Here is a 27993-nt window from a genome sequence, read left to right as displayed (position 1 = left end):
GGATGTCAACCAACCAGTCATCCCAGAAAGCTCGAAGCACGACAGCAGATCACTGAACACACTTTCTGCCTCCCTCCAGAACCCAAACGTTACCTGAAGAAGCAGTGAGTCAACAGTTAAGAGGCGATGACAACCTCCTGGATCAGTCCAACCTTGAGGAGCGTCTCACTGTCTGCTTCCTCTGTGGCTGGTAGGTTTGGGAAGCTCCTCACACACGCAGAAGAAGCTGTCACCATCACCATCTGCTCGCCTCTATGTTCCAGATTTGAGCATCTCCCACGTATCTAACAGTTCAGAGGATCCATCAAAGTTCAAGGATTCAAGAGGAAACAGAACTTGCCAGATTGGCAGCACTTCAGAACGGAGCGTACTGCCAAAACACACACACACACGCGCACACACACACTTTTATCAACACAAACCTATAAAGAAATCAATCAAGGCAAACAGGAAGTTTAGAAATCAAATTTGTATATACATATATATCGTTTATAATACGTGTTTATATAAGGCTCATACAGCTACCATGTTTGATAAGTACTGCAAATCACAGTTCTCATACACAGTACACTTAATCACAGTTACAGATAGATCACCATATTCAGAATGCAGGTTTCTTTAAAACATAAAGGCATTGTTGGAGAGAAGTGGTCACAGAGCACAGTAGAAATATTCTTCTTCTTCTTTTGGCGTATCACTGGTGATCAGGACAGGGAAGTGTCTCATCTACAGATTCTACTGATAGTTTCTATTTCCTACATGGAACACTAGATATATTCTATTGCTCATGTGCTCGTTTTCAGAGCCTTGTTTGTACCTTTTCCCCTTTGTTCATACAGTAGGCAGTTAGAAAATGACTGTACATGAACACTATGTGCATATATAGCCAAATATATTGCAAAAAAGTATTTACATATTTGATTTTGGGGCATGTTTTCTAATTTAAGTTGGCACGAATCATCAGATTTTCATTGAGGCCCAAAAAACCAACAAATTCAGACTTCTCACGCTTTAATTTGAAAGTAACTAAGTACATTGTGGTAAATTCTAGCCTAATTTCTGAAGTATTAAAACAGCATCCAGGCAATAAATCCTAAAGTTTAGGAGGGTGTTTAAACTAAAAAAGTTTGATTGTTATTCAAATATACTGAACAATACAGATGAATATATATGCACATATGTGTTGCAAATCTTTTTTTATGTACCTCAGTATTCACTATTCACAGTTGGAAGACATAATAACACTTTAAAAAGGAAAAATCCACCCTCACATAGTCTCTTACACATCAGGGGTTATTTTGTAAGTACCGTTTGGGATCGAAGTCTCTGAGGATGTCTTCTGAGCAGAAGAACAGGTACAATAGTCACAACAAACACAGCAAGAAGTTTCACACCACTTTCTAAAAGTGCAACATGTATTACTGCACTGCATTCTGGTCTATTGAGGCTAATTTCATTAGTATCTCCTCCTCTTCACTGAGCATGTGGAACACAGACAATGTATTGCACAAACTGCTGTTTTCAACATTACAGTATTTTAGGGTGGACTTTTCCTTTAAAGGACCAGCATGACAAAATTTAGTGGCATCTTGCAGTGAGGTTGCAGACTGCAACCAACTGAGCACCTCTCCCCTTCCCCCTCCAAGCATACAGGAGAATCTACGGTGGCTTAGAAACTCACGAAAAACTTGAAAGTACCTCTCTAGAGCTGGTGTTTGGTTTGTCCGTTCTGGGCTACTGTAGAAACATGGCGGTCCAACATGGCGGGCTCTGTAGAAGAGAACCTGCTCCCTATGTAGATATAAAGAGCTCATTCTAAGGTAACGATAACACAACGATTCTTATTTTCAGGTGATTAAACACTAATTAAAACATACTTATGAGCGTTTCACTAGATGCCACTAAATTCTACACACTGCACCTTTAACTCATAGTTGCCTTTTACCTCAGAGGAAGTGTGTGATTATTAATCAGCTGATTTGATTTTTGTCCTTGTCCATTATTATTATTATTATTATTATTACGGATCTTCATCAGAGCAGCTTCTTTGATCCAGCACTTTCACAGTCGCCTCGCCGACCCACGACCCAAAATCTACATTTGCATCAGACAAACGTATTTTAAAAAAACTACAAAACTACTTAAAAAAGGCTCAGAGAGTCGGGTTAATAATAACAAAAATAAAAGCACAGTAGAATTTGGCCTCATTGCTTTGCTTTGATTGTCTTGTGTTTGGCTTGCTAGTCAGGATTTGGAGATTTTGGGGAAAGAGAATGGGAGGGGAGGTGGGGGGGTGGGGGGGTTAGGAGAAGTCCCACACGGCCTCGGTGGCGTCGGCGGTGGTTGGAGTCGGAGCGTGGCAGGACGGGCCGGGAGGGCAGGATACGGGTGGGTCCTCGGGGCTGGTGAGGGGCGCCGCTGGGTACATGAGGCTGAGGAAGGAGTCTCGGGTATGCCTCTTCACCTGTCAACAAACAGCACAACTCTGCTTAAACACTACCACAAAACAATTCTAGGGAAAAGATAAATTGTGTCAGATGGCTCATTAAAGAACAATAATCTAACTAATCAGTGAAATTTGAGGTTTTCGGTGCATAACCAATAAATAACACACAATACACATGGGGTTGCATCTCTGAAGGCAGTTCACTTTGAATATTGAGTATTGAAAGAGCAGCTGTAACAAATAGGATAATGAATTTTAATGTTTTTGCCTCTTTATATACAGTCCTAACCTGCAAATAAAATCATGTATCATCTATGTTTAATTCTTTGATGTGTGCAGATTTGAGATTTTTACTCATGAAACTTCACATGACAACAATTTCACAAGGAAATGATTTTACCTGCTTGAAGAAGGCGTGGGTCAACAGTGCAGATGCTGATGGTCTATAGAAGACAGAAGACAAAAACAGATTATTATGTCATCATATCCGATCAACTGTCAATTAAAGCTGACTGTTCCTCTAAAGTAAAGACCTGCGCTCCGGCTGCTGCTGCAGACACAGCTGGACCAGGTTGTGCAGGGTGGCCGAGTGGTTTTTAGGTCCAGGGCTCTGAGGTCGGTCGGTGGGAGGGGCGGTGGCGCTGTGTGTCAGGCTCCCGGTGGCCACACTCTCCCCAATGCCAGAGTCCACCCCTGAGCGTGAAACCTTCAGCCCCCCGAGTTCACCCAGCGGGAAAGGAGCCACGTCCAGCAGGCAGCAGTGAGAGCCACGCAGCTTCTGGAGCAGCATCTGAAGATGAAGATTCAAACAGTGGACGACAGGGCACGGTTTGTAATTTGTGTGAACCAACCCTTTAAATGTGAATCTGTACACTTTCAACAGCAGTTCGAATGGAAGTGTTTTCACTACCTGAGTGGGTGGCATGTCCTGGAAAGGCACCCTGCCGCTGACCAGCTCACAGGCCACAATGCCCAAACTGTAGATATCCGACTTCACTCCGTAACCGTGCAGGTCCTACTGAGGGCAACACCATGAAAGAGAGGAGACACAATAGATTAGAGTAAGGCTGGAAAAAACTGACATTACAATATTGTTGCTTTCTGAAATATTCATTTATATGTAGCTTGTAGGTACAAGACTTCCATTGGGAAATAATGTATCATTCTAATTTTGATCTGAACAATTTTAGAGAAAGAAATAACTTGATGCCAGTGATGCCAGTGTTTTCAGTTAACACTCAACTCACGTTTTGTTTTTGTTCACTAATTTATTCGGTGAGGAGAAGTGTCAGCTTATGTCATATACGCATAACAGAATCCAGCGAGGCCTGACCTGTCGCAGTAGTTCGGGGCTGAGCCAGGGCAGCAGGGCGGGGCTGTGGTGGGGCATGTCGAACACTGCCCGCATCCTCTTCCCCTCACGCATCATACTGTAAACACTGTGGAGCCCTGAGAGGTAGACACGCCCCTCTCCTGACAGCAGGATATGACTGGCCTTCACCCCCCTGACGGACATAGATGTTTATATTTTTAATATATGTCTTTTCATTGTATTTGAGATGTATCTCATAACACCTTCAGTCTCCACTGACCGGTGAACGTAGCCCATCCGGTGCAAGTATTCCAATGCCTTCAGTACACCGTACAGCAGGTACGCTATTAGGGACTCACTCATCCCATCTGGGAAATATGTCCTTAGTAAGGTGTCTGCAGAGCCTGCAGAAAAGAGGAGAGGGAAGAGGAATCATGGAAAATCTGCAATGTGTGTAATAATTTGGGCTTGAGAAGGTTTTGTGTGAAGAAATGTGTGTGTGGGAGAAAGAGATTTTAATAAATACACATCAGCAGAAAAACCCTGAATTCTTTTCTAGTCATTCACAAAACCGGAAACTAGTGGTTTTCTAATAATTTAAGGACAAAACAAAACAAAAAGATTGAAGTGTGTTAGTGGCTGACCATAGGCCATGAGTGGTGTCAGGACCCAAAGCTGGCAGCAGGAGCTGAAGACCAGTCGAGAGGTCAGCAGGTTGGAGTGACGGAACAGCCTCGACAGCAGAACTTCGTTCTGGTGGATTAAGACATAATCACAAAAGACTGATACCCTTGAAATGGTTTGAAAGGTTAAACTGAGCTTTGCTGACGAGAAACATATGCACTTAGCAAAAATGTCCTTTTCTGGACAGCAGCTCACCATGAGCTGCAGCAGCTCCTCCTCCGTGCACTCGTCCAGGTTGGTTTGTTTGACTGCCACCAGCTGGCCGGTGGGGACGTGGCGTGCCATGATCACCTGGCTCAGGTTATTGAAGCCCCTCCCTGTGACACAGGTTATTGGCTTTAAGTGAAATATTGTATTAGGATTTCAACTTGAGCAAAGTAGTGAAATGGTCATGTCGTTCAGATGTTCCCAACCTTTTCTTTGTCTGATGTTGCCCCACAGCCTGTACTAGATGTTATTTAACACAAGTGAATATTGTGATGATGATTGTTTCTTACCAGACATAGTTATTCTGTCATTGGTGTGTTTTACTTATTTCAGTCAGTTTGGTCAAGTAACTTTGCATTCATACCAGGACCGTAGCCATCATTAAGGACACAGAGGTCATGTCCTTAGTAGTTTTTATGGGAATTTGAAGGTTTTAACAACCCAAGGAGGACTAGACAATCTACAATTACACACAAATGACACATGATAGGTTTTTTAAGACTGATCCTAAAATTCAGCTGTTTCTAGCAAATAAATGAATAATTAAATGTGACAAAAATTTGGTGGGTGGTGGGAGGCGTGTCCTGTAAAGAGCCTGTCATAGCTGGTAGTTTATTGGTAATTGTGACAGTAGATATACTAAAGATCAAACCAATTTGTAATCCTTTTTCCTCCGTACCATAAATGTGTTTTGTTATTTTGGCTAATTAAGGCTAACCATGTGACAAATTCAAGCCAGTGACTGCCAGTAATTTGGGGCTGATATTTAATGATATTTAACTTTTTTGTAAGTGGGAAGGTGGGTGGAACTGGAACTCTTATTTGCCATTTTTTTGGCGGCTGTAATGGTCTGACTCAAGTGTATGCACAGTCGTGGTGTTCTCACCCAGCTCTGCCAATAGCTGGTAGTGGGCGGGCTCAGCTGACAACCCTGTGATGTCATCACCACCCGCTGGCCCTTGCAGAGTGTATTCGGAACCGTCAGAACTCTGCTAGGACACACACGCATGTTATACATTTATCTGAAAGGTTACACAGAAAGAAAAAATGAAAAGGAAACTACTCTGTGAGTAAACATGATTTAGTACATCAAATGTGTAATTGACATTTAAACACCCTCATCAATCTGAACGGGCTAGAATTACAATTGTTTTTAAGAGAAAGTATGCATTACAAACTGGGAAATGTAGGATCCAGAGTTTTTTGGAGTTTGACCAATAATAGGGACTAAAACTCGGGACATCTTAGCTTCTGCTGTGTTGTTTTTGATCATTCTTTATGGAAGTGCATGTGGTTCTAAATTGATGGAATACCCCTTTAATTCAAACAGGGAAGTCCAATGTTGACCTCCAAACAAAATCACTGCCCTGGAAATGAGTAAGCAGCAAACAACTTTCAATTTCAGTAAATCATGACTAAAAAAAATCAAAATTAATAAAAACACCTTTCTTCTGAGTTTGGGGAAAAATCTTGAAAAAACCTAAATTATCAAATATTATAATGTGAATTACAATTGCAATATTCTATGACATAATCACAATTAGACTTCCTTGTTGGTACTGTTCAACCCGACTCCAAACTTCCACCTGTCTTTTCCCTGCAACCAACACAAACAAGAGAGTCACATTTTCAGACTACAGGCAAGTAAAGAGAAATCCACCAGGAAAAAAACAGCGAAATAGCAGCATAATAATGCGGCTTTGTTATTTGCTTTTGTTGGAGTGGAGAACAAGGCTTTTTAGTCATCCTAGCTGACATCACTGCGGCTGAAATTGTGAGTAGGCAGTGTGGGGGGTGGAGTAGGTTTCAACTCAAAGAGCATGTATATTTTGTGACACAAAAATCAAACCATGAAAAACCTTTTCAGTCATATTCTAATCATTTTTGTGCTATGGTACTTCCCCTTTAATAATATTTCTCACCCAATATCCGATTCCCTAAAGTGGATCATTGAATTTTCATCTTATCTAAATTCATCCACCTTGCAAATAGCTTTGTCCTGTAACAACCCAATAATCTCCTGCATGGATATCCACTGCCACTAAGGGGCTATAATGTGCAGATGACACTGGAGTTAGTTAGTCCTCTGTGCGCTGAGGTAATGCGTGAGGAGACGATGGCTGCCAGGAGGTGGCACTGTGACACAGAGAACAGTAAAGGGAGGAGAGGGGGGATGCTTGCAGTTTTAGTGATGCAGACAGATTTTTGGGCTTCTCTTTCTCTCTCTCCCTCTCTCTCTCCCTCTCTCTCTCTCACACACACACACACACACTTTCTGAATGTGTTTTATACCACACACATTCTCCGTATTCTCCACTTACTGCCCCAGCATTTTGTCTGTGTTTATCAAAAGGAAAAGGACACAGTAGCAGTACATGAATAATAATTATTAAGTAGTTAATAATAATTATTTAATATTAAGGTACTGCATTAAGAATGATTATAGTTATAGAGGAATATCATAAAACAGGCGAAAAAGGGAATACATGCAAATGATTTTTTTTTTTTTACATAGAATACCAGTGATGCTTTAAAGGGGCACTCCACTGATTTTACACATGAAAAAGCGAGAAGAAGAAGTTTATTTGTCATGTTAAGTGCCAGTCAGCCTGTTGTTTAATGTCTTCTGTGGCCCTGGAGGAGCTTTGTGAAAAAAGTGTGAGAAAATAACCCTGATGATACAATAGTGATGTCATCGGGGATATCTTGACTTGGACTTCAGGTTCATAACAAGAAGCCTGTGTTATGAACTGGGCGTAGAGTTGGAGAGATGGACATGGGGGGGTTTAATGAAAGACACTACTGAGTTGCATTATGGGAATTGTAGTATCCAGTGCTTCTTCTGCAACAGTTTTGACCACTGTCTCTTGTAAGTCCCCCAACTTCAAGGAAGTGTAATACTAAATCGATGGAGTACCCCTTTAGGCTCTGTCTACAACAGTCAGTCTTTAATAACTTTAAGGACAATCTTAAAGTGTGATGCTGTGCGGTGATGATTCCATGGAAGGAGCATCAGTGTGATGCCTCTCTCCATGCTACTGACCAGGAACTGGTGGCTGGTGTCCTCATAGTGCTCCTCTATGTCCATAGGCTGGACCTGAGCGTGGGAGATGCAGGAACAGTCCTGGTGAAGGGGGGGAGGAGCACAGGTGAGACATGCCCTAAAGGACGAGGAGGAGGAGGAGGAGGAGTGAAGGGGGGAAACATGGAGCTAAGGGGGAGTGGAGGGTGATTCGCTGCTTCATGTGGCTGGGGAAGTTCAGAGATGAAGCAGAGAAGCAAGCATCTGGAAATACGGGCTGTGAAGGCACTCACGGGGCTTTTTAACAGAAGTGGTGAGTGGAGAGAGAATTAGAGTGATGATAACAGGCTACAAAGAGGAAGCTGAGTGACTGATGTGTCCTAACAGAGCAAGATAAGAGCTTCATACATAACTAGATGTGCCCATTATGAGATTATGCACAGACAGCTGCTATTGCATCTGATATTTCCCACCCATATATGAATATATTCATTATACTGTATAATATACATTTTGGTAAGAGTCTCATAATAACAACATGTAAATGCAGATAGGTTACACTTTTCAGACATGCTATATAGTTTTAAAGCCCCCCCTTAGTTTTAACAGTCCCCCTATTGATTGACAGATGCTTGAAAGAAAGTATTATAAAAATACAAATTTGATAATCAGCTGTAAAAGTAATATTACACTGATATAACAGTCCATCACTGGCTGGAAGCTCTTGCTTTAAATATACTTAAAAGATTGATTGATTTCCCACCAGAGGCATCTGCATGAGACAACTGATCCGTGACTATAAATCATCGACGACCAGGCACAAAAAACAAAACCCATGCTGCATGATATTCTTACCAAGAAAGACATGGAGTCCTTTTGGCGACGGTAATATCACAGGCTTTGGCATTCATCCGCTCACAGGCTGCAGGAGACCGACCGCGATGGAGGGAGACAGAGGGGGGGGATGAAGCGCAGCAGTGTAATATGAGACACACAGTGAATCCCCCCACTAGACTAGAAAGCAGCTAGCATCCATCCAACCTCAGCCATTCATCTACCCATCTGCAGCTTACCTGGCTGCATCAGCTGATCTATAGATCTGAGGAAATTATATTTAATTCACAGGAGGAGATCCCCGTCCAGTGGCATCAACACCGGATAGAAAAATGTGACAAAGCTTGTATTCCTCAGAATCAGAATCATCTTTATTGGCTGAGTATGTTTACACATGCAAGGAATTTGACTCCAGTTTAGTGGCTCTTAATGTACTTACATAATAACAACACAACAATCTTCAGAAATATACAAAAGGAATGACTATATACAGATGAAACCATTTCTGTGAACTGTTGACAGGATACAAATAGTGCAAAAAAGTGAAGATGCTTGTTGTATGATTCTTCTGTTTTTGTCTGTTGGTTAGTTTGATTGTGTGTTTTGTTATTGCATGTTTTTTAACCAGGCTTGCCTGACTTGAATATCTGCCATCCTACCCCTTTTCCCCTTAGAGGACTACAATGAGAATAAGCTTTTATCTATATTGTGTTTTATCCTTGATAATTTATTTGTATGCAAGGACCAAGTGATTGCAGCCAAATGCATATATCTATCTATCTATCTATTAGGGCTGAGTTTTGAAAAAATATCTAATTGCGATTATTTTGACTGATATCACAATTGCGATATGATTTGCGATATTAAAGGGAATTATCATTTTGACAACATTATTCACATTTTCATTGAAAAACATATTAAAATGATTATGGTGTGATTTTTGCAGGGATCTGTATCAAACAACATTGTTATCTTAAGTCTGTAGAATATGATGTGTAGCCAGAACATCTCTGCAGCACAACAACATTTAATTTAAAATGGTATTTTGACATACATTTCGCCTTTAACAAATATCGCCCCTCCTGTGATTTGAAAATTGCAGTAGGCCATATTGCGATTTTGCTAAAATTTCAATTAATTGTTCAGCCCCACTATCTATCTATCTGTCTATCTATCTTTAAGTTCAAGGAGTGCTGAGAAAAATATTACATGGCAAAAAAGTGTCATGTTACCCTACATATAGTAGGTGGTTATGTACAGTATATAAACCCTGTCCAAATATATAGTAATGATTGACATGTATTGCACATTTTGTATTTTAAACTAAATAAATATGTATAATTTGTAGGTACAGTGGTATTATTGTGTTCCAGGGTTATTGCACAGTATTACAGTGAGTTAACTGTTCTGCAGGAACATTTTAATAAGTTGCATAATGTTTTTATTTATAATGCACGAAAAAGAAGACATGTTGATAATGGTGCAATAAGGATTTGTGGATTAGAGTCCAAAATAGTATGATTTGGCAATAAATAGAAGTAGCAAATTCAATTGTACTTCAAGGTTAGATTAACAGCAGCCATTTTAGCTGCATTATTCGGACACTATTATTCAAATGTGTTGAGTTAATATGACCATTAGCGAAATTATGGCTATTTGTACACAATTTGAGGCAACGTTATTTTATCATGTTTTTTTTTAACTCTGCAGAAAGAAAATTAAGCAACAGACTGCACGAAACCAAAATCTCGTTCACCGGTGTAAATATACTCGCCTGGTTCAAGCAGAGTTAACGTTAGCTCAGCTAACGTGACTCTCATATGTATTATATATATATTTAAGGTAACCTATATGTAATGAAAAGAAGCTGCTTACCTTCTCCTCTCGACAGCGGCTCTGACGCTTCGACGTAAACAAGTTAAAAATACAAAGGGGAGTCTGATATCTTAAACGACTTTTTACTTATAAAGTTCATATTATTTCATTTAGTGTCAAATTTATAGGGAGTGTGCGAGAAAATAACGAACGTTACTTTCAATGTCGAACCGCACAGATAATAATAACACGAAGCGAAAATGTTCATCTTTGACAGGACTTTTAATTAGACACAGATTTCTGGCGCAAGATAAAAACGTCACTGTCGCAAAGTGATGATGAATCTGTAGCAGTTTGGCCTTATATTTTTCAATCAACCCGCATTCCGTGAAGACCCGCCCTACTCTGCCTTTGATTGGCTCTGACCCTGATATTCATACCCGATCCTACCAACTAAACCAACGAGGGCAACGAGTACTAGCCAATCAGAGGTATAGTAGGGCGGGTCGTCGCGGAATGCGGGTGGGAAAAAATACGGCAGCTGTCTGCCCCGTCCCCTCCATTGTTTGAGGTTTCGGTGAAGGGATTGACAGATACCGCATGTACCACTGGAATAATACTGATATAGGGTAAGATTGATGATATTTAAACATATTATTTAACTTCTATAACGCTATAATGCTCCGCTTGTGAAGGATGCTGCCTGTTTGAACCCGCGATGGCATTGTATTAGCTCGGCCATGAAAACATATCTAACGTTAGCGAGATTACTTCACAAAAATAATATTAGATGAAATCAAATATCAGATTTAGTTTAAAAACTGACAGCTAGCTCACCTACTGACCTGTAGGTTTAGCTCATGTGACGGTATCTGTAAGGGCAACGGATTCATCACTGGCTTATGTTAGCCTTTATGTCAATAAATTGCATAACAGTGGCTATAGCTTACACACAGAACAACAATCCTGTACAGTTACTTAAATGCAGCATATTGACTCTTGAGCTCTTCAAAAATGACTATAACTTAACCTAAAGATGTTTACTTTTTTGTAACTTAGGCACATACTTTGGCACATAGGTTAGATGATCCACGAAGCATCACTTGATTTTAGCACATCGATCTGTAACATTAATCCCTCTTTAGCTCACCAAGGTTGAAGATGAGGCGCAAACATTTTCTATGATTGTACATTTTAATCAAAATAACTGCCTCTCCCGTGCATTGAAGTCATGCCAGATTGGAGAGTAGCTCCCGATGATTACTTTAAATGTCTTAAGTCCTGTTTTACCAGTTCGTACGTTTGATGAGCTGTAAGGTAACCTTAAGATTGCGGTTTTTCAAACGGAAATTGGCTCAATCACTTTCCTTACAGTAGAGAGGTGGTTCCCAACCAGGATAGGATACAGAAAAAAAACAAAACATATTTTGGACACACAAAATTGTGAGTTTTTTTGTCAAGCTTTCTCTTAATGTTTGCTTTATTTCTTGTGGATTACTGTGTTTACCTCCCCAAGCCTCTAAAAGTGAATCAAATACAACAAAATAAGTCATCTCTCTAGAGCTGCAAGGTTAGTCGATTAGTTGATCATGATTAGTTGACATTTGATGATGTAACTTTGGACTGTGAGGAACTTTAACGGCTATTTTTCTCTATTTTCTTACATTTTGTGGACATAATGATTTAACGGATAAGTCAGAACAATAATTGCTAACTTACTGGTAGACAAATCAACCAGGTAGACTCTGCTTTATTTTAAGGGTTCACAGGCCAAAAAGGATGCTACATATTAATTGTTGTGGTTGGTAACTGCCAGTCAGGTTAGACGAGTATTTCATGATGTTGCATGTGGCTGATACAATTGTAATATTTAATTTGGCAAGGCACCACCAGGGATGTTTGCTAATTTTCCAGTCAGAGGTTTCTGGTTATGCAATTAAAAGTCTCTGGTCCAGCCAGTGTCACATGCCTCTTCCAGTGTACTACACAAGCCCCGAAGGCTGTGTCCAGTTTGTCAGATCTAAGATGGGCTGATGCTGTGATGCAGCACAAATGATAGGAAATGGACCCTAACTTTGTTTTTACAATTCTAGTATTTGTTCTGACTTCAGCCTGCACGTTACTTGTGATTATGGTATTCAGATACTGATGTTTCCACAGCTGCACTTGCTGTAGGTCACTCTGGATAAGAGCATCCGCTGAATGCTTAGATCGGACATGAAGGGAGTTGAGGTCTGTAAAAAGCTGATGTAAGCAGACAGTCCCTCTGGGACAGCTGTGACAGACCAGTGTTGTGTATAATGCTGCTGCTGCTGCCTGCGTTCCACAGAGTTATTTTCAGGGCCACAGCCCGCAATAATCTGTCAGTAACATTAAGTGGCGGTCTCCAGATTGTGGTCAGAATTGTCTTCAGGGTTAAAAACCAACGGAAGGAAATTGTGTGTGTGTGTGTTCAGTATATTTAACCACAAATTCCATTTATCCATTTAATTTCTGTAATCTGGCTATATATTTATATTTACAGCTAACACAGTAAGTAATGAGGATTGGTGATATAAGGACATCTCAGTTTCTCAAACTTAACCCCTCAAATCAGAATACCAGGCTGCATCTTAAACAAGAAGCTGTCTGACTGTGACAGTGTTACTCATGAGATGACTCACAGCCACTTGGTTAAGAGCAGCTCTGGCATTTTAAATTAGGGAAAAAGAAAGAGAAAGCATCTAAAAGCTGTTGCTATGATGAATAATAATAGATGCAGAATTTCTTCACCCGACTCACGCTGATGTCAGAAGCTATTAAAGCCGTTTCATATATTATGTGCATAGAATTACCGATATCAGTCAGTCAATACCACTGTGTCATTAATGAGTCAGTACAATACATCTGCGGGGCCTCTAATGATAAGCTGCACATTTATGTTGTAGCATAGCGTGCATCACAGTAATCTCCTTTATGGAGCAAACTGTTTCAGCTTCACTGTTATGTAAGCAGAGGATGAATGTTTCCCAAGGACCCAATCTTTCCACAGGCATGCTGCTAGAGTTATGAAGGGTGGTAGGAGGTAATACCCTGAACAGCACCTTCTATTTATGGTGTTTTCTGATATAAAGTGCCAATTTTACAGCTTTTTATTGTCACACAATAGCACAGTAACTGACTAAGGACCAGACTGTACGGCAGCACGTGGTCGAATGTCCTTCTGGTTCCCAGTTCTCTTCTGGGAGCTCATCCCTTTAAGAGAGCACATCCTGTCTCATTCTTCCAGTCACCCCTTTAAGCCCCGGAACAGTCCCTACAGATACAGAGAGAGAGAGAGGCAACAGGATATGGGAGGGCTCTGTCCCCCCTCCACCTCCCCCCCAGCCCTCCCTTAAATCAGTATGGCATCCAAGTTACAGTATAGCAGATGGACTGCTTTGTGCTTCAATGAATATGACCTTTCATCCATCTGAAAAACCGCCCCGGTCAGATATTCAGACAGAATAAAAAGTAGAAATCTTTTCACTTGATGAGATTTTAAGGCTTGTGGTGGCACGTCCGAGCCGAAAGAAGATAACCAGATAATCAGCGGTTAAAGAATCCAACAGAAAACAAGAGTGTGGGAGGAGTGGGCTTTTTCTTTTTCATCTTGTTTTAAATGCCAGCGAGCAAGTGGGAAGGAGAAAGACAGGAGGTTAACAGAGGGAAGCGATGAATGTTGTCAGCAGCCTGGAGTCAGAGATGCTCTACGCAGACTCACTAGTGATTAGAAACAACATTATACTCAATTAACATCCTCTTTCCTTCAGTCTGTCTCACCAGGAGATTAAACTCATACATACTCTCCCTTCATTTGGCTTCTGAACTACTTTAACATCTTTGACGTCTAACACTTGTCTGTTCCGTTGCAGGTAACGGTGTGTGTGTGTGTGTGTGTGTGTGGGCACCACCTGTCGTTGCAGGAGCAGGATGTGATGCCACAGCCATAGCTGCTCCCGTATTCTGTCCAGCACTGTGTTTGCGAGTGGGGGGGAAACGCCTCCCGCTCTGCGGACGGGGACATGTTTGAAGTCAAACCCCGGGCGGTGGAGAAGAAAGAATCCAGCACTGAGACAGGTACGGCTTTTTTGCAGTGTCATTAATCAAATTTATTAATGGAATATATCTTTATCTCAGAGGCTCCAGCATGGCGACTAAAAGCTTTTTGGAGATATTCTAATGCTGCTCTGCCAATGTCACACTGCCTTGAAGTACAGTATGCTGTGTACTTGTCTTTGGGCTTGATACTATAGTTAGGCCCATCTGTCCCAGTAAACCACATATTTGCTCAAGTGGAAGGACATCGGCTTGTACAGTGTCTGAGCCAAAGACACACACACACCCACACACACGCACTCATATTTTTGAATGCTTCAACAACCCACGCTTGCTCGTCACTCTAACTCACTCTTGGAGTCCGTTTGAGCAGATGTACAGCATATTTGCTGCCAGTTATTTGAGTTCAGTCACAATCACTGCAGTCTGACAGCCGTCATCTCACCAGGGCTGCACTGACAAAATCAAAACATCCCTCATCATTCAAATACTTTTTTTTTTTTATTGTGATACCATACACTAATCTGGTAAAGCCTTGAATTTGCATGATTAAAAAAAAAAAAAAAATTAGTCAACACATGATTGACATTACAGTATTATAGCTGATCATGGCGTCATCAACTGATGAATAATTACAGAGTATAAGTCAACCACACACTGTTAGTATAATATTAGTTGCAACTGTTGATCATGATTATTCTCTTGATTGGTTGTTTTGTCAGAAAATAGTGAAAAATGTTCTCTGTAATTACTTAGAGCTCAAGGTGATGTCTTTAAATGTCTTTGTTTTGTCCAATCAACTGTCCAAAACACAAAGATGACACAAAAAAAGCTTTAAATCTGCACATTTGAGAAGCTGCAACCATCAAATTTGACATTGTTCCATGAAAAAAACATTTATTTGATCATCATATAATTGGTAATTGTCATAATTTAGAAGTTAAAGGGATAGTTCAACATTTTTGGAGAAGATTGATACCACCCTCTTGTGGAAGCGACAGTCAGAATTGAATCAACCTTCTCATCTAACTTTTTTTCTCACATTTTACAGTTTAAAAGATCACCCATTTAATCTAAAAATATTCAGTTGATCAATATCAACAGTAATCATGTGATGCTGCACCCTAGATGATATTCTCTCTGTCCTCTGTCAACACAGATGAGGGGCTGGGCAGCACCGGGAAGCACTACGGCTCCGGCTCACTGGGCTCTGGTTCAGCCGGCTCCGGGTCTGTCTACCTGTCAGACAGCCAGGACTGGGTGGTTTCCCCGAGCTGCTCCCCAGAGGAAGGCTCCGGCCAACACAACGCCATCTCCCCCATGCTGGCAGAGGAGACTTTCCGCTACATGAGTAAGTGTGTGTGTGTAGCTGCATTAACAGTGTCTAACCACAGTTGAATAAATAAAAATGGCTAAATGACCTCTCAGTGTAGCTTTGTTGTGTATCTCCTTTTGATTGGTCAAGCTTGCGGTGACCTCAATGGGCAGATGGTGTGCGTGTGTGCGCGTGCGTGTGTGTGCGTCTCAGCGTATTAGACACGTGAGGGATTCGATTTATTCAGCGCACATCCTCCTCTCAGAGGGATTTACAGCGGAAAATATTTGGCATGGTGTGTGTTTGTGTTTGTGTGTGTGTGTGTGAACCAGACAGCTCTGACACTGTGTGTGTGTGGGAGAGAGAGAGAGAGAGAGAGAGAGAGAGAGACAGTGAGCAAGAGGAATCCAGCGATCCAGCCAGCGTTAAGTGTAGCTGAGTTCAAAGCCGGGGCCAGAGTCACGGGACAGAGAGCGAGAGGCTGGGGGGGGGAGAGCAGAGTGGACAGACAGGGGATGAAGACAGGACAGCTGAGAGAAGAGTCGGAAAATGCCGGTTTTAAACATCTACAATGAGGAGGGTTACGATCATTTCGCTATGGAAGGTGAGCCGTGTATGTGTGTGTGTGTGTGTGACAGAGAGAGAGAGAGACATGTGAGCCGGTGCGACCGCGGGAGCAGCTTCAGTCACGTCTGCAAGGTCAGAATGTGACAGCGGTGAAGGGTGGAGGTGAAAGTGTGTGTGTGTGTGTGTACTGTGTGTTTGCAACCGAAAGCCTTGAAAGACAGGAAATGGGCAAGTCTGAGTGAACGCTCAAGTGTTTACATTCAAACAAGTTTGTTAACAATTGGAATGATGTCACTTCCTGTTTTTTTTTTCTCTCACATATGCACAATTAGAAGTACATATTTCCTCTACATTTGTGTTCTTGTTGTTTGTTAGATTTATTCAGCATTTCCTCCTCTTTTTTTTTTCCCCGACATTCCACGAACTCATCCTTTGTTAATGTTTGACCTATATAACTGTTGCACAGCCGCTTTTGGTTTATAGAGGAAAAACACACGCAGTACATGATAGCAATACATTTCCCGCGTGGATTATAGAAGATTTAAGCCGCCACGTTAGATGCAGAATGCATTTGTTTACATGTTCTATACTGGCTCTGTATATGTGTTGCTGCACGTGCAGGAGAAGGGGTACAGTAAGGGAGTCTGGGTTTCATGTTCCTGCTCGGTGATACATTTGCTCCACTTCTGCAGTGTAAAATTAAATGCGGCCTATTAATAGTGCCTGATGCTCTCGCAGAGGCATGTTCATATCCAAACGCCCTCTGGTTCTCCTTAAGCAAACATATATACAGTTTATATAAGGAGATGTGGGAAAATGCTCAGAGGAGTTTGGTTTTTACATATTTAGACAATGTTGACAATGTCTAAATGTTGCAGTATTCCTATATGATGATACAAGCATCTGAAGTCATGTTGTGAAATCGGAGGAGTGAGCGGCCTCAGACAGACTTTAAAAATGCTGTTTGAACAGCAGATATTAGACAGTTACACCTGTAGTTTAATGCAAATGTATAATTTCAATGTCAGTTCAGCAGTGAACCCCGTACATCTCATCGCTCATGAAGTTTAAAACACACTTTTTGCAAATATGACCATATTTCACCCTCATCTAGTTGAATGAGCGTTAAACAATAATTCTTATTGTTTTGTAAATCTGATAAAGTAGCAGCTTTGTTTGCGATCTAGCTTTTTTTAATACATAAACATATGGTTTTGTCAGCGAGAAGAGATGAGTCAGAGCGTGGACACATGGACAGAATTTAGAGGATCAAGCTAATGATGCTAATACTCTCTAGTCTGGGGAAACTCCGGTTCTGATCTCACACGTGCGTGTCCTGCCTGATCCAACCTCACAACAACAACATCAGCAACACTGACAAGTCTAAAGTGTCTGTTTTTAAAGGATTCCCAGACCTGTTGAATAACTACTGTAGACGAGGAAACCACTAACAGACGCCTGTCTGTGTCTGTCTTGGTGCAATGTACCAATTCTTGACCTTTGTCCCCAACTTTCATATTCTGTGAAGCAAAGCAAACTATGTGAAGTTAATTGGTAATCCTTCACACTGTCATTCTTTCTTACATTACTTGTTACCACACAGTTTTTTCAAAATTTACAGTTTGTCAAATAACTAAATGTTGTAGCTGCAGCTGGAGTTTATTGGTGCCAAAGGTCCAGCCAACCATGAATCAGACGGCCAGAGTTCAGTCACTTTAATGTGTGACTCTATAGGTGCAGTGTGCAGAATATGATCAAACCAGACTATGAATATAATTTACACAGTGACACCATGCTTCACCCAGCAGGTAAAGGGATATCTGTGTGTGTGTGTGATAAGCATGAGCAATTATATGCATTGTGTATGTACAGTATCTGCCTTCCTGTGTGTGTGTAACAAAGATCACTCTCTCCAGCTGAAGTTATATTTAACTTGGTTGTTGGAGGGGGAGCGCAGCGTCCTGATCCAGAGGTCACTGTCGGCCTCAGATTACTGGATGACTGCTCTCATCCATCCGAGCAGCTGCTTCACTTCAAGCTGCCTATCTGTGCTTAATACATGTAATCCCTGCTGATATGTAGATTGTTCTTTACGCAAGAAAAAGGGAGAGAGAAATCCAGCTTGCCACTTTTCTTTAAACAGGTGGAAGGGGGAGCGGTGCAGCGCTGGTGACTCCCATTCAGGTGCTAAAAGCAGACCAAACTAATTGACAAGTAGATTCTCTGACTCTCAACAAACTAATGTTTCTGTATGAAGTTGATTTATCGAAGCTTCAGCTTTCATCCTCCCGCTAAGTTCTTACCTTCTCTCTCCGCGCCGCTCCTTTCCTCTTTTTATGTCTTTCTCTTTATCCCTTTCACTCGTACACCTTTTTGAACTTTCACTCCTTTTTCTCTCTCCTCTATCTCTCACTAGCGTATCTTGCTTTGGAGCCCTCCTCTTATTCCCACCCCGGCTCTCAGAGCCTCTCCAAAGGTATCTTTTCTCTGTCTGTCTGCCTGTTCTGCTCTGTTTTTCAACTCCCTCATGTACCGTAGCTTCAGAGTGAGAGAGGGGCTTCAGACCTCAGTGTGGCTCCAAAAGCTGCACTTGAACATGGATCTGGAGCCCCTCTCTGCTTTCTGCATGTAGATCTCAACAGAGATGAAGAGTTTTGCCTAATATAGGTCTGCTGTGTGCCACTTGTAGACAGCTTGTAGTATTGTTGCATTGAATAGTGGGTGTGTGTGATCTCTTTATGACTGTACAGGGCTTTTGTGGCTCTTAATTACATTCAGACCACTAGCAACCACATCGGCATGTTGTGGAGCTCACAATTGACATCCTATGACATCAGCAGTGTTTTAGCGTCATACCTGAAATACAGTTTGACCGCATTGGTATTTTTATCAGCTGCTGATGCCATTGTGATCAAATGCGGCTGTAGTATGAAAGCAGAAGTGGCTGCTCATGTTGCTTGTGGTCAGAACATTTTATTAGCTAGTAAATGAAGCTGGCATGCTACAGAAGTGTGTCCACTAGTTTTGCGTGATGGTGCTTTTATTTATTATTTCAAATTCTTTTGTTTTCTTGTGGAGTTCCCCGAATGCTAATTTTGCATGCACATGCCACAATGTGCATGCTAGATTGCATGTGTGTGTTTGCTTGTGTGCTGTCCTAAAAGTAAGTTTCTCTCTGGCCAGTCCTCAGTGCCGATCGCGTAGAGCAGATGACCAAGACGTACAATGACATTGAAGTGGTCACGCACCTTTTGGCCGAGGTAGGTGTCTCCTCACTTGTAACGGTTTAGTTTTCTACTGAGAAGCAGTATCTAATTGACCGATTGACCCTGAACACCCTTTGCTCTTACTGGACAGCGGGACAGAGACTTGGAGCTGGCAGCTCGGATCGGTCAGTCGCTTCTACAGAGGAACCACCTGCTGCAGGAACGCAATGAGGCCATAGAGGAACAGCTAGCACAGGCCCTGGACCAGGTAGCTTACACATGTGCACATATACTACTTACATGTTTTTTAAAATTTTAAAATGTGTTAAATTCAAAAGCTTGTCTGCCGATTTGTGCCTGAGTGTGCTGATCTAAGTGGAACTAAAAGCTGGTTTAAGTATAGAAGGATCATTAAAGTAAATGCATTTAAATGCAAAAATACAACCAATGAAAACGTCTCGTTGGCATAATCTACAACAGGAAATGAAAGCCGTGAGAAAATTTGTTTATTTATGATTAATATATCCGAATTAGATGCATATATAACGGTGTCATCTGCAGACAACTGAACAAAACACATTTGTGGAGGATCATTAATAAAGAATATAGAAAAGTAAAGGCCCTAAAATAGATCCTTGTGGTACCCCGTTCTCAATACTTAAAAATCCAATTGACTGCAATGAAAACTGTTATGAAACAGTTTGTTGAGATAGCAAGTATTAGCATAGGGCATACTGACAAACTAAATCAATAAAAATATCAACAAAAATTGCACCTGTAAATCAACCTTCAATGACGAAAATACATCATTAGTGAATTTTACAGGAGCAGCAATAGTAGAGAAATTAGAACTTAATCCAGGCTGAGATGGAGATAAAATATTGGAATCATTAATGTGCCCTGATAATTGATTAAAAATTTGCTTTTCAAACAATTCAGCAGTTGTGTAAATAATAGAAACACCCTCAAAAACAATTTCTGCTTGTTTATACAGCATACACTGTTTCTCACAATTTCCAGGGTAATACGCAATTTTAGGAGAGGAAATTCCATAAAAAGGGCCAAAAATGTTGAGTTTGTCTCTCTGAATCTCTTATATGAATATCAGACATCTGCAAATTTCATTGTTTAACTCTCTGTGTCTCACACACATTCAGTAATAACTCTCCCCAAACCTTCCCCACCTGCCAGGTTCACCAGCTGCAGCATGAGCTCAGTAAGAAGGATGAGTTGCTGCGGATGGTGGCCAGCGCCTCCGAGGAGAGCGAGACCGACTCCAGCGTGTCTACGCCGCTGCGGCAGCCTCAGCCACCAGGGGCGGCCGCCGCCGCCGCTGCCCTCAGCCAGCTGGAGTGTCTGCAGAGCAAGCTGCAGGACTTGGAGGAGGAAAACCTGTTGCTGAGGTCTGAGGTACGAGGAACACAAAGGGTGGATGCTGGAACACTGGAGCTTCACATAACAGGAAAAAATAGGATGTAAACCTGTTGTTACAGGAAGCTATAATAGAAGCTATAATACAGGAAGCAATAATAGAAGTGTATATGTCACAGTGGAAGTGGAAGTTAAAGGATTTAGCCTTCAGGTTAGTGTTTTGCTCTCATTGTCTTGATTAATAAGCTTCCTGGAGAAGTGCCTTCATGGTGAAAAGTGTGCTGACACTTGAAATAGTCAACACTTACTGTTTCCTTTCTACGTCTCCACTCCAGGCCTGCCAGCTGAAGAGAGACACCATCACCTATGAGGAGAAAGAACAGCAGCTAGTGAGCGACTGTGTCAAGGAGCTCCGTAAGTGAGACGCATATTCACACTCAAAAATTACAAACACAATGTATATTCTCATGTATGGAATGCTCTTTTTTTTTTTTAACTTTGTGTATATGTGTGTCCTTGTCTCAGGCGAGTCCAACACGCAGATGGTGTCTCTGACAGATGAGCTGTCTCAGAAGAACGAGGAGCTGCTCAGACACCAGGAGGAGATCGCTCAGCTGCTCTCCCAGATAGTAGAGCTGCAACACAGAGTGAAGGAGGTGAGGAGAGCAGAACTAATGTGTATACGTGCATAAAAATGAAATTTATTCACTTTATTAGGGTGTAATTTCAATTCACTTGCTGCATACTTGATACATTTCCGTAATCTGTCCAATACACTTACAGTGGAGTAACCCATGGCAGTAAAAAACACTGATATTAATTAATTGCATATATGTCGGTATCAGTGTATATGTTAACCAATAAGTCACCAGAAATGCTAAAAATATGTTTGTGGTCATTTAGAAACAGTGAATGGTGTCACACTGACCTGAAGTCTGGCTTTGATTATCACTGTTCATGTGTGAATGCATTTGTAAGTGTTACAGCAAAGTGTGTTTAAATGCTCACGTTGTGTGTTCTTGTTTCTGTACAGCTGGCTCTGGAGAAAGAGGAGCTGAGGATCCACCTGCAGGCCTCCAAAGATGCTCAGAGACAGCTCACAGCAGAGGTACAATCTCACAAAAACACCGTTAAAATTGAATATTGAGATGTTTGTAGCTTAAGTACAGTTTCTGTAAAGGACCATGTCACTGTTTTTGTATGTTTAAGCCAATTTACTCACATATACTATGAAGCACTGACCTTGATTTTTAAATAAATTGCTAATGACTAATTAAATTACATTTTAATAGTTTAATAAACAATTAATTACCTTTAATAACCACTATGTGTGTGTGTGCGCTGCAGCTGAACGAGTTGTCGGAGAGGAATATCGAGTGTGTAGAGATGCTCCATGAGTCCCAGGAGGAGATTAAAGAACTTCGCAGTAAAAACGCTCCATCCACCGGGATGCGAAGGCACCTTTCCTACGGCCTCTACCCCATGGTGAGAGAAACAGTCCTGAGGCACACATTCTCAACAACGTGCCTGTCAGTGTCTGCACATTTATTGATACATTTTACAGTTGCTGCCTAGTTTATCTCCTCTTGAACACAGATTTTCCACTTCACATAAAAATGGTGTTTGTATATGATGCCATTTAAACTTGTGTGTGTGTGTGTACAGGACTCCCTGGCAGCAGAGATCGAGGGCACCATGAGGAGAGAGCTGAGTGTAGATGAAGAGACAGCCTTTGAGAACCAAAGGTAAGAAACCCAAACTTCACTTCAGACTCGAGGAGGCTGAGACTGAGGAAACTAGTTCAGTCTTGGTGCTCAAGACTACAAGTTTGAAAATGAAAGAATCTGTTAGAAAGAAGTGATGTTACCAGCCTGCTCCTCATTTCTGCTTGAAGCTAGCAGCTCCAGGCTACATTGGCTGTTACTAGAATAACTCACCCAAATCTTCAAGTAAACCATCACTGGTGGAGTTGCCTTGTGGGTAATGTGGGCGCCAGGATTTGAGAAGGAAGAGGAATGCATGGAATGAAAAAGATGATATCTCAGGATCTGACAATGTTTTTGGTTCAGTAGTCTATCTTATCTCATGGACTTTATCTCTGACCTTTTAATCTTCTCCCGCTGCAGAGATTCCCAGAAGCGAGTTTTCCAGACAGTCCGCTCCATCAACGCCTCAACATCGCGGCCAGCTTCAGCCACCCCTCCTATCCCCGGCTCAGGACAGAGCTCTCTAGTGATGACCGCACAGCCCTTCCTGTCTGCTCAGGGGTATGTTACAAACAAACCATTTGAAACCAAAGCTTTAATTTAATAGTTCAAGTTTGTGTAATTGCTCCTTTAACTTCTGCGTTTGCAGAGAGGAGGTGCGAATCGGCCAGCCGGGCTCCCCGGGTGGAAACGACCTCACCAGAGCCCTCCATCGCCTGTCGCTGCGGCGACAGAACTTCCTGTGTGAGCGGCAGTTCTTCCAAGCTGAGCGCGAGAAGAAGCTACAGGCCCTGTCGGGGGTGGAGGCGGACGGGGACGGCAGCAGCTGCGGCTCACCGATGAGCAGCGTTCTCTCCTTCTCTAACCTGTCAGAACTCTCCATCAGCTCCAGCGTTTTCAAGACCTTCCTGCCTGAGAAGCTTCAGATCGTCAAACCCATGGAAGGTAAAGTCGATCTGTCGCTTTCTTTCAGCGGCGCCTCACTTATCATTCACACCTGGAAGCCCCGCAGTAAACTCGCAGTACATTTTTACTATTTATCACAAAGCAGCTTAAGTGGAGCAGCTGAAGCTATTTGACATTTGAACTGATGTGTAACTGATTAAATCTGAACCATGAAACCACTGATGTCACATGGAGTTTGCGTGCTGCTGTACGTAGGAATGTAGGACACCAACGGCGTTCCTCCATTAGACAAAGCTCTATTACATCAGCTCTAGGTCAGTCTCTGAACAGTGAAAAGTGGACACAATTACTGCATAGGGTCTGTCTGACTAAGTCTGGCCAAAGGAAATGATCAGACTACAGGAACTCACTGAAAATTGACATGAATGAACATAAAATGTATAAATTCGAAGCTTCCACATCACTTGCCACAACAGGAAAAAAACAATGGTTCACAAATGTCTTTAGTTGGTTCTAATTGCTTGATACATTAAACAGAATAACATCCTGACATGTTTTTTCAGGCTCACTGACGCTCCATCATTGGCAGCAGCTGGCCAAACCGCACCTAGCCACCATCCTGGACCCCCACCCTGGGGTGGTGACCAAGGGTTTCCGCCCACTGGCTCAGGATGCAGTCTACCGCCTCTCTGACATGGAGGAGGACGAGGAGGTCGAAGAGTACAGAGAGAGAGGGTCCAGTGTTCTGGAGAAGGGGGCGGCAGAGCGGGGTAAAGAGGAGGAAGATGAGGAAGAGGAGGAAGGCGGGATCACCTTCAAGGTGCGCTGTTCGTCTACGCCGGAGGAGAGGAAAGACAGAAAGCATTCGGTGTCGCCGCTTCCTGCGCCTCCTCTCTCCCCCACCCTGCCGACGTCATCTGGGACACCTGCAGCCACCTGCACGGTCAGATCAGACCCCTGCGTGACCCCCGGACCCCGCCATGTCACAGAGAAATCCAGCCTATCATCTCAACCCATTCCAGTAGTCACTACAGCAACGGTCCAATCACAGAGTCAAATTTGCACCTTGACATCAACAACAACAACAACAACAACATCTTCCTCTGGTAAATTTAGTGGAAATGTACAGCATGCTGTATTTTGATGAGGAGTTTTAAGATGTTTATATTTCTGCTGATTTTTACCAATGTGAGTAAGATTATTTGTCTTATTTGTTGTGTGTTCAGTCCAAAACCCAGGCAAGTGTCAGAGCATCACCTTCTCCACCTACACCTTCACAACCTGCCGCATCCTGCACCCTAGTGATGTCACACAGGTCACCCCGAGGTACGTCCTCTTCAAAGGAGAAGGAAGGTTTTTACAATGATAGCGGTGGCAGACTTCATCAAAATGTGTAGTAATTTTTTAACACAGACACAGACAAAAACAGCCTTTCATTTCTAGCCAGCATCTATCTTGCCAGTTGATTTTTGGAAAGTGAGCTGTCAATTACACGTCTTAGTAAATTAACAAACAGCTGCTGTTCAGATGTTGCCATGCTAACATGTGTCTCTCTTTGTCTCATCTCGTCCCTGTCTGCATCTTTTTCAGTTCCCAGTTGTCTCTCATGGCCAACACACCCAGCTCCATGAGGACAGGTCCCAGTACCCCCGTGACTCCCTGCAGACTGAGTCTGGGGGATTCCTTCCCCCCTCGACGCGTCTCTGCGCCTGTCAGCAGCCTCACCAAGCTGGTCCTGGAGAGGGGCATTTCTGCACAAGTCTCCACTGACACCCCACCTTCATCTCCAAGACCCACAACCCGGCAGCCCCTCTTCCACCTTCTCCCAAGCACACCTCCTAACTCCCCCTCGCACTCACCCGTTCCCTCCCCTGTGCCCATGGACACCCGCCATCACCCAGCTGACAATTTCTTAGCGTCGCGGCCGGCAGAGCTTTTTCTCCAGGACGTTTACGGGTTGAATCTGGGCCGCGCCCCACATCCTGACCTACCGAGCCCCTCCCAGGAAACCCCAGCGCTCGCCCCTCCCCCCAAGTCAGGCCGACCCAGGCTCGACTCAGCCAACGTCGGCCTGGTGGAAAGGCTACGGCGGCTGGGATTCACCAAGGTGCTCCAGGGTGCAGACTCCGAGGCTCCAATGCCACGGCAGGATTCTGCCACCTTTGTGTCAGCGGGCGGAGGCAGCTTATTGGACGGCCTGAGGCGCAACCAGAGTCTCCCTGCCATGATTGGTGCTGGTGCACGAGCCGGAAAGTCAGCCGGAAACCCAACACTTCCTCCTTCTCACCCGACCTCCCTGGCCCTCCCCCCACCACCCTGGCACCGACATCTCACCTCCGTCTCCCACCACCCCCCGCCTGGTTCAGCTAAACGCTGATTGAAAGAGGGGGATAGACTCCAGAACATGAACCTCCTCCTTCTACGCCTCCTTTACACCTCCATCCCCTTCTTCCCTCCCTCATCTCTCCTCCTTTCTGCCTTTGGAGAGAGTTGTCAGGGGATCCGGTGGGCAGAAAAATCCCTCCTTTTTATGACTTCATTTTAAAGCACAATTTAATTGAACTGACTGTTTTTAGCGATACCGCAGTGTCTACGTGTGTAGGTGTTTGCTAGTTATTAAGGCCTTAGCTTGCCTCTAAGTGGGTTATTCAGCTCTCAGTACATTCTGGTAGTGTATGAAATCTTTTGGTTCAGTAGTTTTGCCGTGAGGCTCTGGATGTTCCGGCACAGGTAGAGGAGATGGAGAGATGGCAACATGTAAGTGGACGAAGGTATGCGGATGTGGATTAGAAAAGAACAGAGTTAAGAAAAAGGCATGAAAGGAAGTAAAAGCATGGTCTCTGCATGTTTATTCATGTCAGAAGAGAAAGTAAGTGGAGGAAGGTAAAGCTGAAGAAAGAAAGGCCGAGCATCCAGAGTCTTGCTATTTCAAGGGCTTGTTCTGCAGTGGGTTGGGAAGGTAATCATGGTAGCCGACCGTGCCCGCAACACAGTGGATGGTTTAGTGTAAGATGAAGTGCTAGCTGGCTAGTCCTACGACAACACACAGCATACTGCCAGGCTAACCTTGTAGTCAGACCATTCCCCTAACATGCCAGTATTAATATTCTAATGATTTTTACGGTAGAGCATTGTTGCACGGGTGTCCATGTGCTGTTCCCCTCCCCGCCTCCTGCAAGCGTCTACGTCTGCATGACATGTCCAAAGCCACCTGCGAGTCGCCTACAGGTCCCAGCATGCACCTGTCGGCAGACGGGCGGGGCCAGGCTGAAGGCGAGGTCAGAACCAAATCAGACGCTGGGAAAATAGGTCTGCCTTTTCCTTCAGGTCCTTGTTTTTTGTGTGTTTTTAATGGTCAGAGGCCTTAAGTAGAAGCCAGCACTGTTCTGATTTGTGTTCAAATGTTTGTATATATTAGTTGCACTCAGTGGGATTTGAAAGTTTTTTGAGGATCACCGCTTGGTTGAAAATTTCACCACATTGAGAGGCTCAGTGGGCCTTTTAAAAGAAAAACAGCAATTGTGTCATTTAAATTTCAGCCACCATGCTTATCTCAGGCCCATGATGGATGTTCAGGTTCAGTCCGTTAAGAGGGAAAACCACTGGCACATTATTTTAGTTGTATATCACATCCAGGTTTATTATAAGTTTTCTATGTTTAAAATTTGTCTCGGGGCTATTTCAGAGTGTGGTATTCCTGTAGGAAAGTTCATACTACAGGCACCTTTTAAAATATAAGGAAGCTTAGATCTTTGTGCTTGATCCCTGTGACCTTTCAACCTTCAGTGCTGCTGTCCTTAACATCCGTCACTCCAACCACACTCCCCCACAGTTACTGCACTTTTACTTTCATATTTATCCTTTGTTTTACAGACATCACTATTTGAAGTATATAGATTCTAACATTCTAATATTAATGAGAAATTAAGTTTAGTCAAATGTGTGCCTGTTATTCAAGGCTTTAGTAACAACGTCAACTAACATTTTGTCATAAGATTTTAATATATATGTAGCATTTGCAGTTTTTTTTTTTTCCTTTGCAGATATTGAAGCCCACAAAAGGGAATCCAAATCTGTTAATCAAGCCAAAAGTATTATTTTTTATTTTTAAAGAAATTGAATAATCTGGCTTACAAATGTGTATACGTGATGCATTTTGTGGTTTATAACATATGTAACAATTTAAGAAGAGCTTCATTTTAATGTTTGTAGGATTGGAGAGAAGAAGAAGGAAGGAAGGCACATTCAGACTGTTAATATCTTTAGTTGTAGTTGTCAGATCCACTCCGCTCCTGTAAAGCCCTGTGCTCTTTGATGTCACATGGTTATGAGTTATGCAGAAGGAGGTTCAGGTTTGGATAAAATATAAAATGTCCTGTGACTTCTTCATGCCTCCCCTCTAAGATCATGATCCTCTGTAAACTACTCATGGCTATTATTCAGTTGCCTCTTTTTTTAAAATAAAGCGATGGAAAATGACTGACTCGCTGGTTTATTATTGCTCATACTTGTTGGAAGAACTTGT

General features: G+C 42.6%; 2 protein-coding genes across 8 annotated transcripts; one reads left to right on the top strand and one right to left on the bottom strand.

Annotated features, from left to right (window-relative positions):
- Positions 1–454: 454 nt before the first annotated feature.
- stradb (STE20 related adaptor beta) lies at positions 455–10652 on the bottom strand. Of its 2 annotated transcripts, XM_067583134.1 has the most exons (12): positions 10381–10652; positions 8527–8593; positions 7693–7773; positions 5536–5638; positions 4638–4759; positions 4403–4511; positions 4039–4162; positions 3780–3951; positions 3357–3461; positions 2980–3236; positions 2847–2889; positions 455–2464 (listed from the first exon to the last, which is right to left on the bottom strand). In XM_067583134.1, exons 2-12 carry the CDS (start codon positions 8536–8538, stop codon positions 2303–2305), a joined length of 1290 nt encoding a protein of 429 aa, XP_067439235.1. In that variant the 5' UTR covers positions 8539–8593; positions 10381–10652; the 3' UTR covers positions 455–2302. The 2 variants fall into 2 exon arrangements, with proteins under 2 accessions (XP_067439235.1, XP_067439238.1); XM_067583137.1 differs by lacking the exon at positions 10381–10652 and having other exon boundaries at positions 5536–6246; positions 8527–8572.
- Positions 10653–10831: 179 nt separating this feature from the next.
- Positions 10832–27947, top strand: trak2 (trafficking protein, kinesin binding 2). 6 transcript variants are annotated; one of them, XM_067583127.1, is made up of 17 exons: positions 10832–10949; positions 14265–14418; positions 15557–15748; positions 18696–18755; positions 19463–19539; positions 19637–19753; positions 20677–20895; positions 21192–21270; positions 21382–21512; positions 21890–21964; positions 22204–22341; positions 22522–22601; positions 22983–23123; positions 23212–23507; positions 24032–24574; positions 24695–24794; positions 25059–27947. In XM_067583127.1, the coding sequence occupies exons 2-17, from the start codon at positions 14364–14366 to the stop codon at positions 25843–25845; spliced, it is 3090 nt and encodes a 1029-aa protein (XP_067439228.1). In that variant the 5' UTR covers positions 10832–10949; positions 14265–14363; the 3' UTR covers positions 25846–27947. The 6 variants fall into 6 exon arrangements, with proteins under 6 accessions (XP_067439228.1, XP_067439230.1, XP_067439229.1 ...); XM_067583128.1 differs by having other exon boundaries at positions 10846–10949; positions 14214–14418; XM_067583129.1 differs by lacking the exon at positions 18696–18755.
- Positions 27948–27993: the final 46 nt, after the last annotated feature.

This window comes from Thunnus thynnus, chromosome 24 (genome assembly GCF_963924715.1).
Source record: "Thunnus thynnus chromosome 24, fThuThy2.1, whole genome shotgun sequence".
Lineage (NCBI taxonomy): Eukaryota > Metazoa > Chordata > Actinopteri > Scombriformes > Scombridae > Thunnus > Thunnus thynnus.
The sequence above is the reverse complement of the archived record's forward strand: the minus strand, read 5'-3'. Positions and strand labels throughout refer to the sequence as shown.

Bases quoted from the DNA above. Each gene is read 5' to 3' on its own strand.
- stradb (XM_067583134.1), bottom strand. The intron at 3,462-3,779 runs GTCAGGCCTCGC...TGCCCTCAGTAG, and splicing joins GCCCCGAACTACTGCGACAG to GACCTGCACGGTTACGGAGT. The intron at 2,465-2,846 runs GTAAAATCATTT...GTTTGTTGACAG, and splicing joins CCCACGCCTTCTTCAAGCAG to GTGAAGAGGCATACCCGAGA.
- trak2 (XM_067583127.1), top strand. From the start codon at position 14,364: ATGTTTGAAGTCAAACCCCGGGCGGTGGAGAAGAAAGAATCCAGCACT. The intron at 21,513-21,889 runs GTGAGGAGAGCA...GTTTCTGTACAG, and splicing joins TGCAACACAGAGTGAAGGAG to CTGGCTCTGGAGAAAGAGGA. The intron at 22,602-22,982 runs GTAAGAAACCCA...CTCCCGCTGCAG, and splicing joins ACAGCCTTTGAGAACCAAAG to AGATTCCCAGAAGCGAGTTT.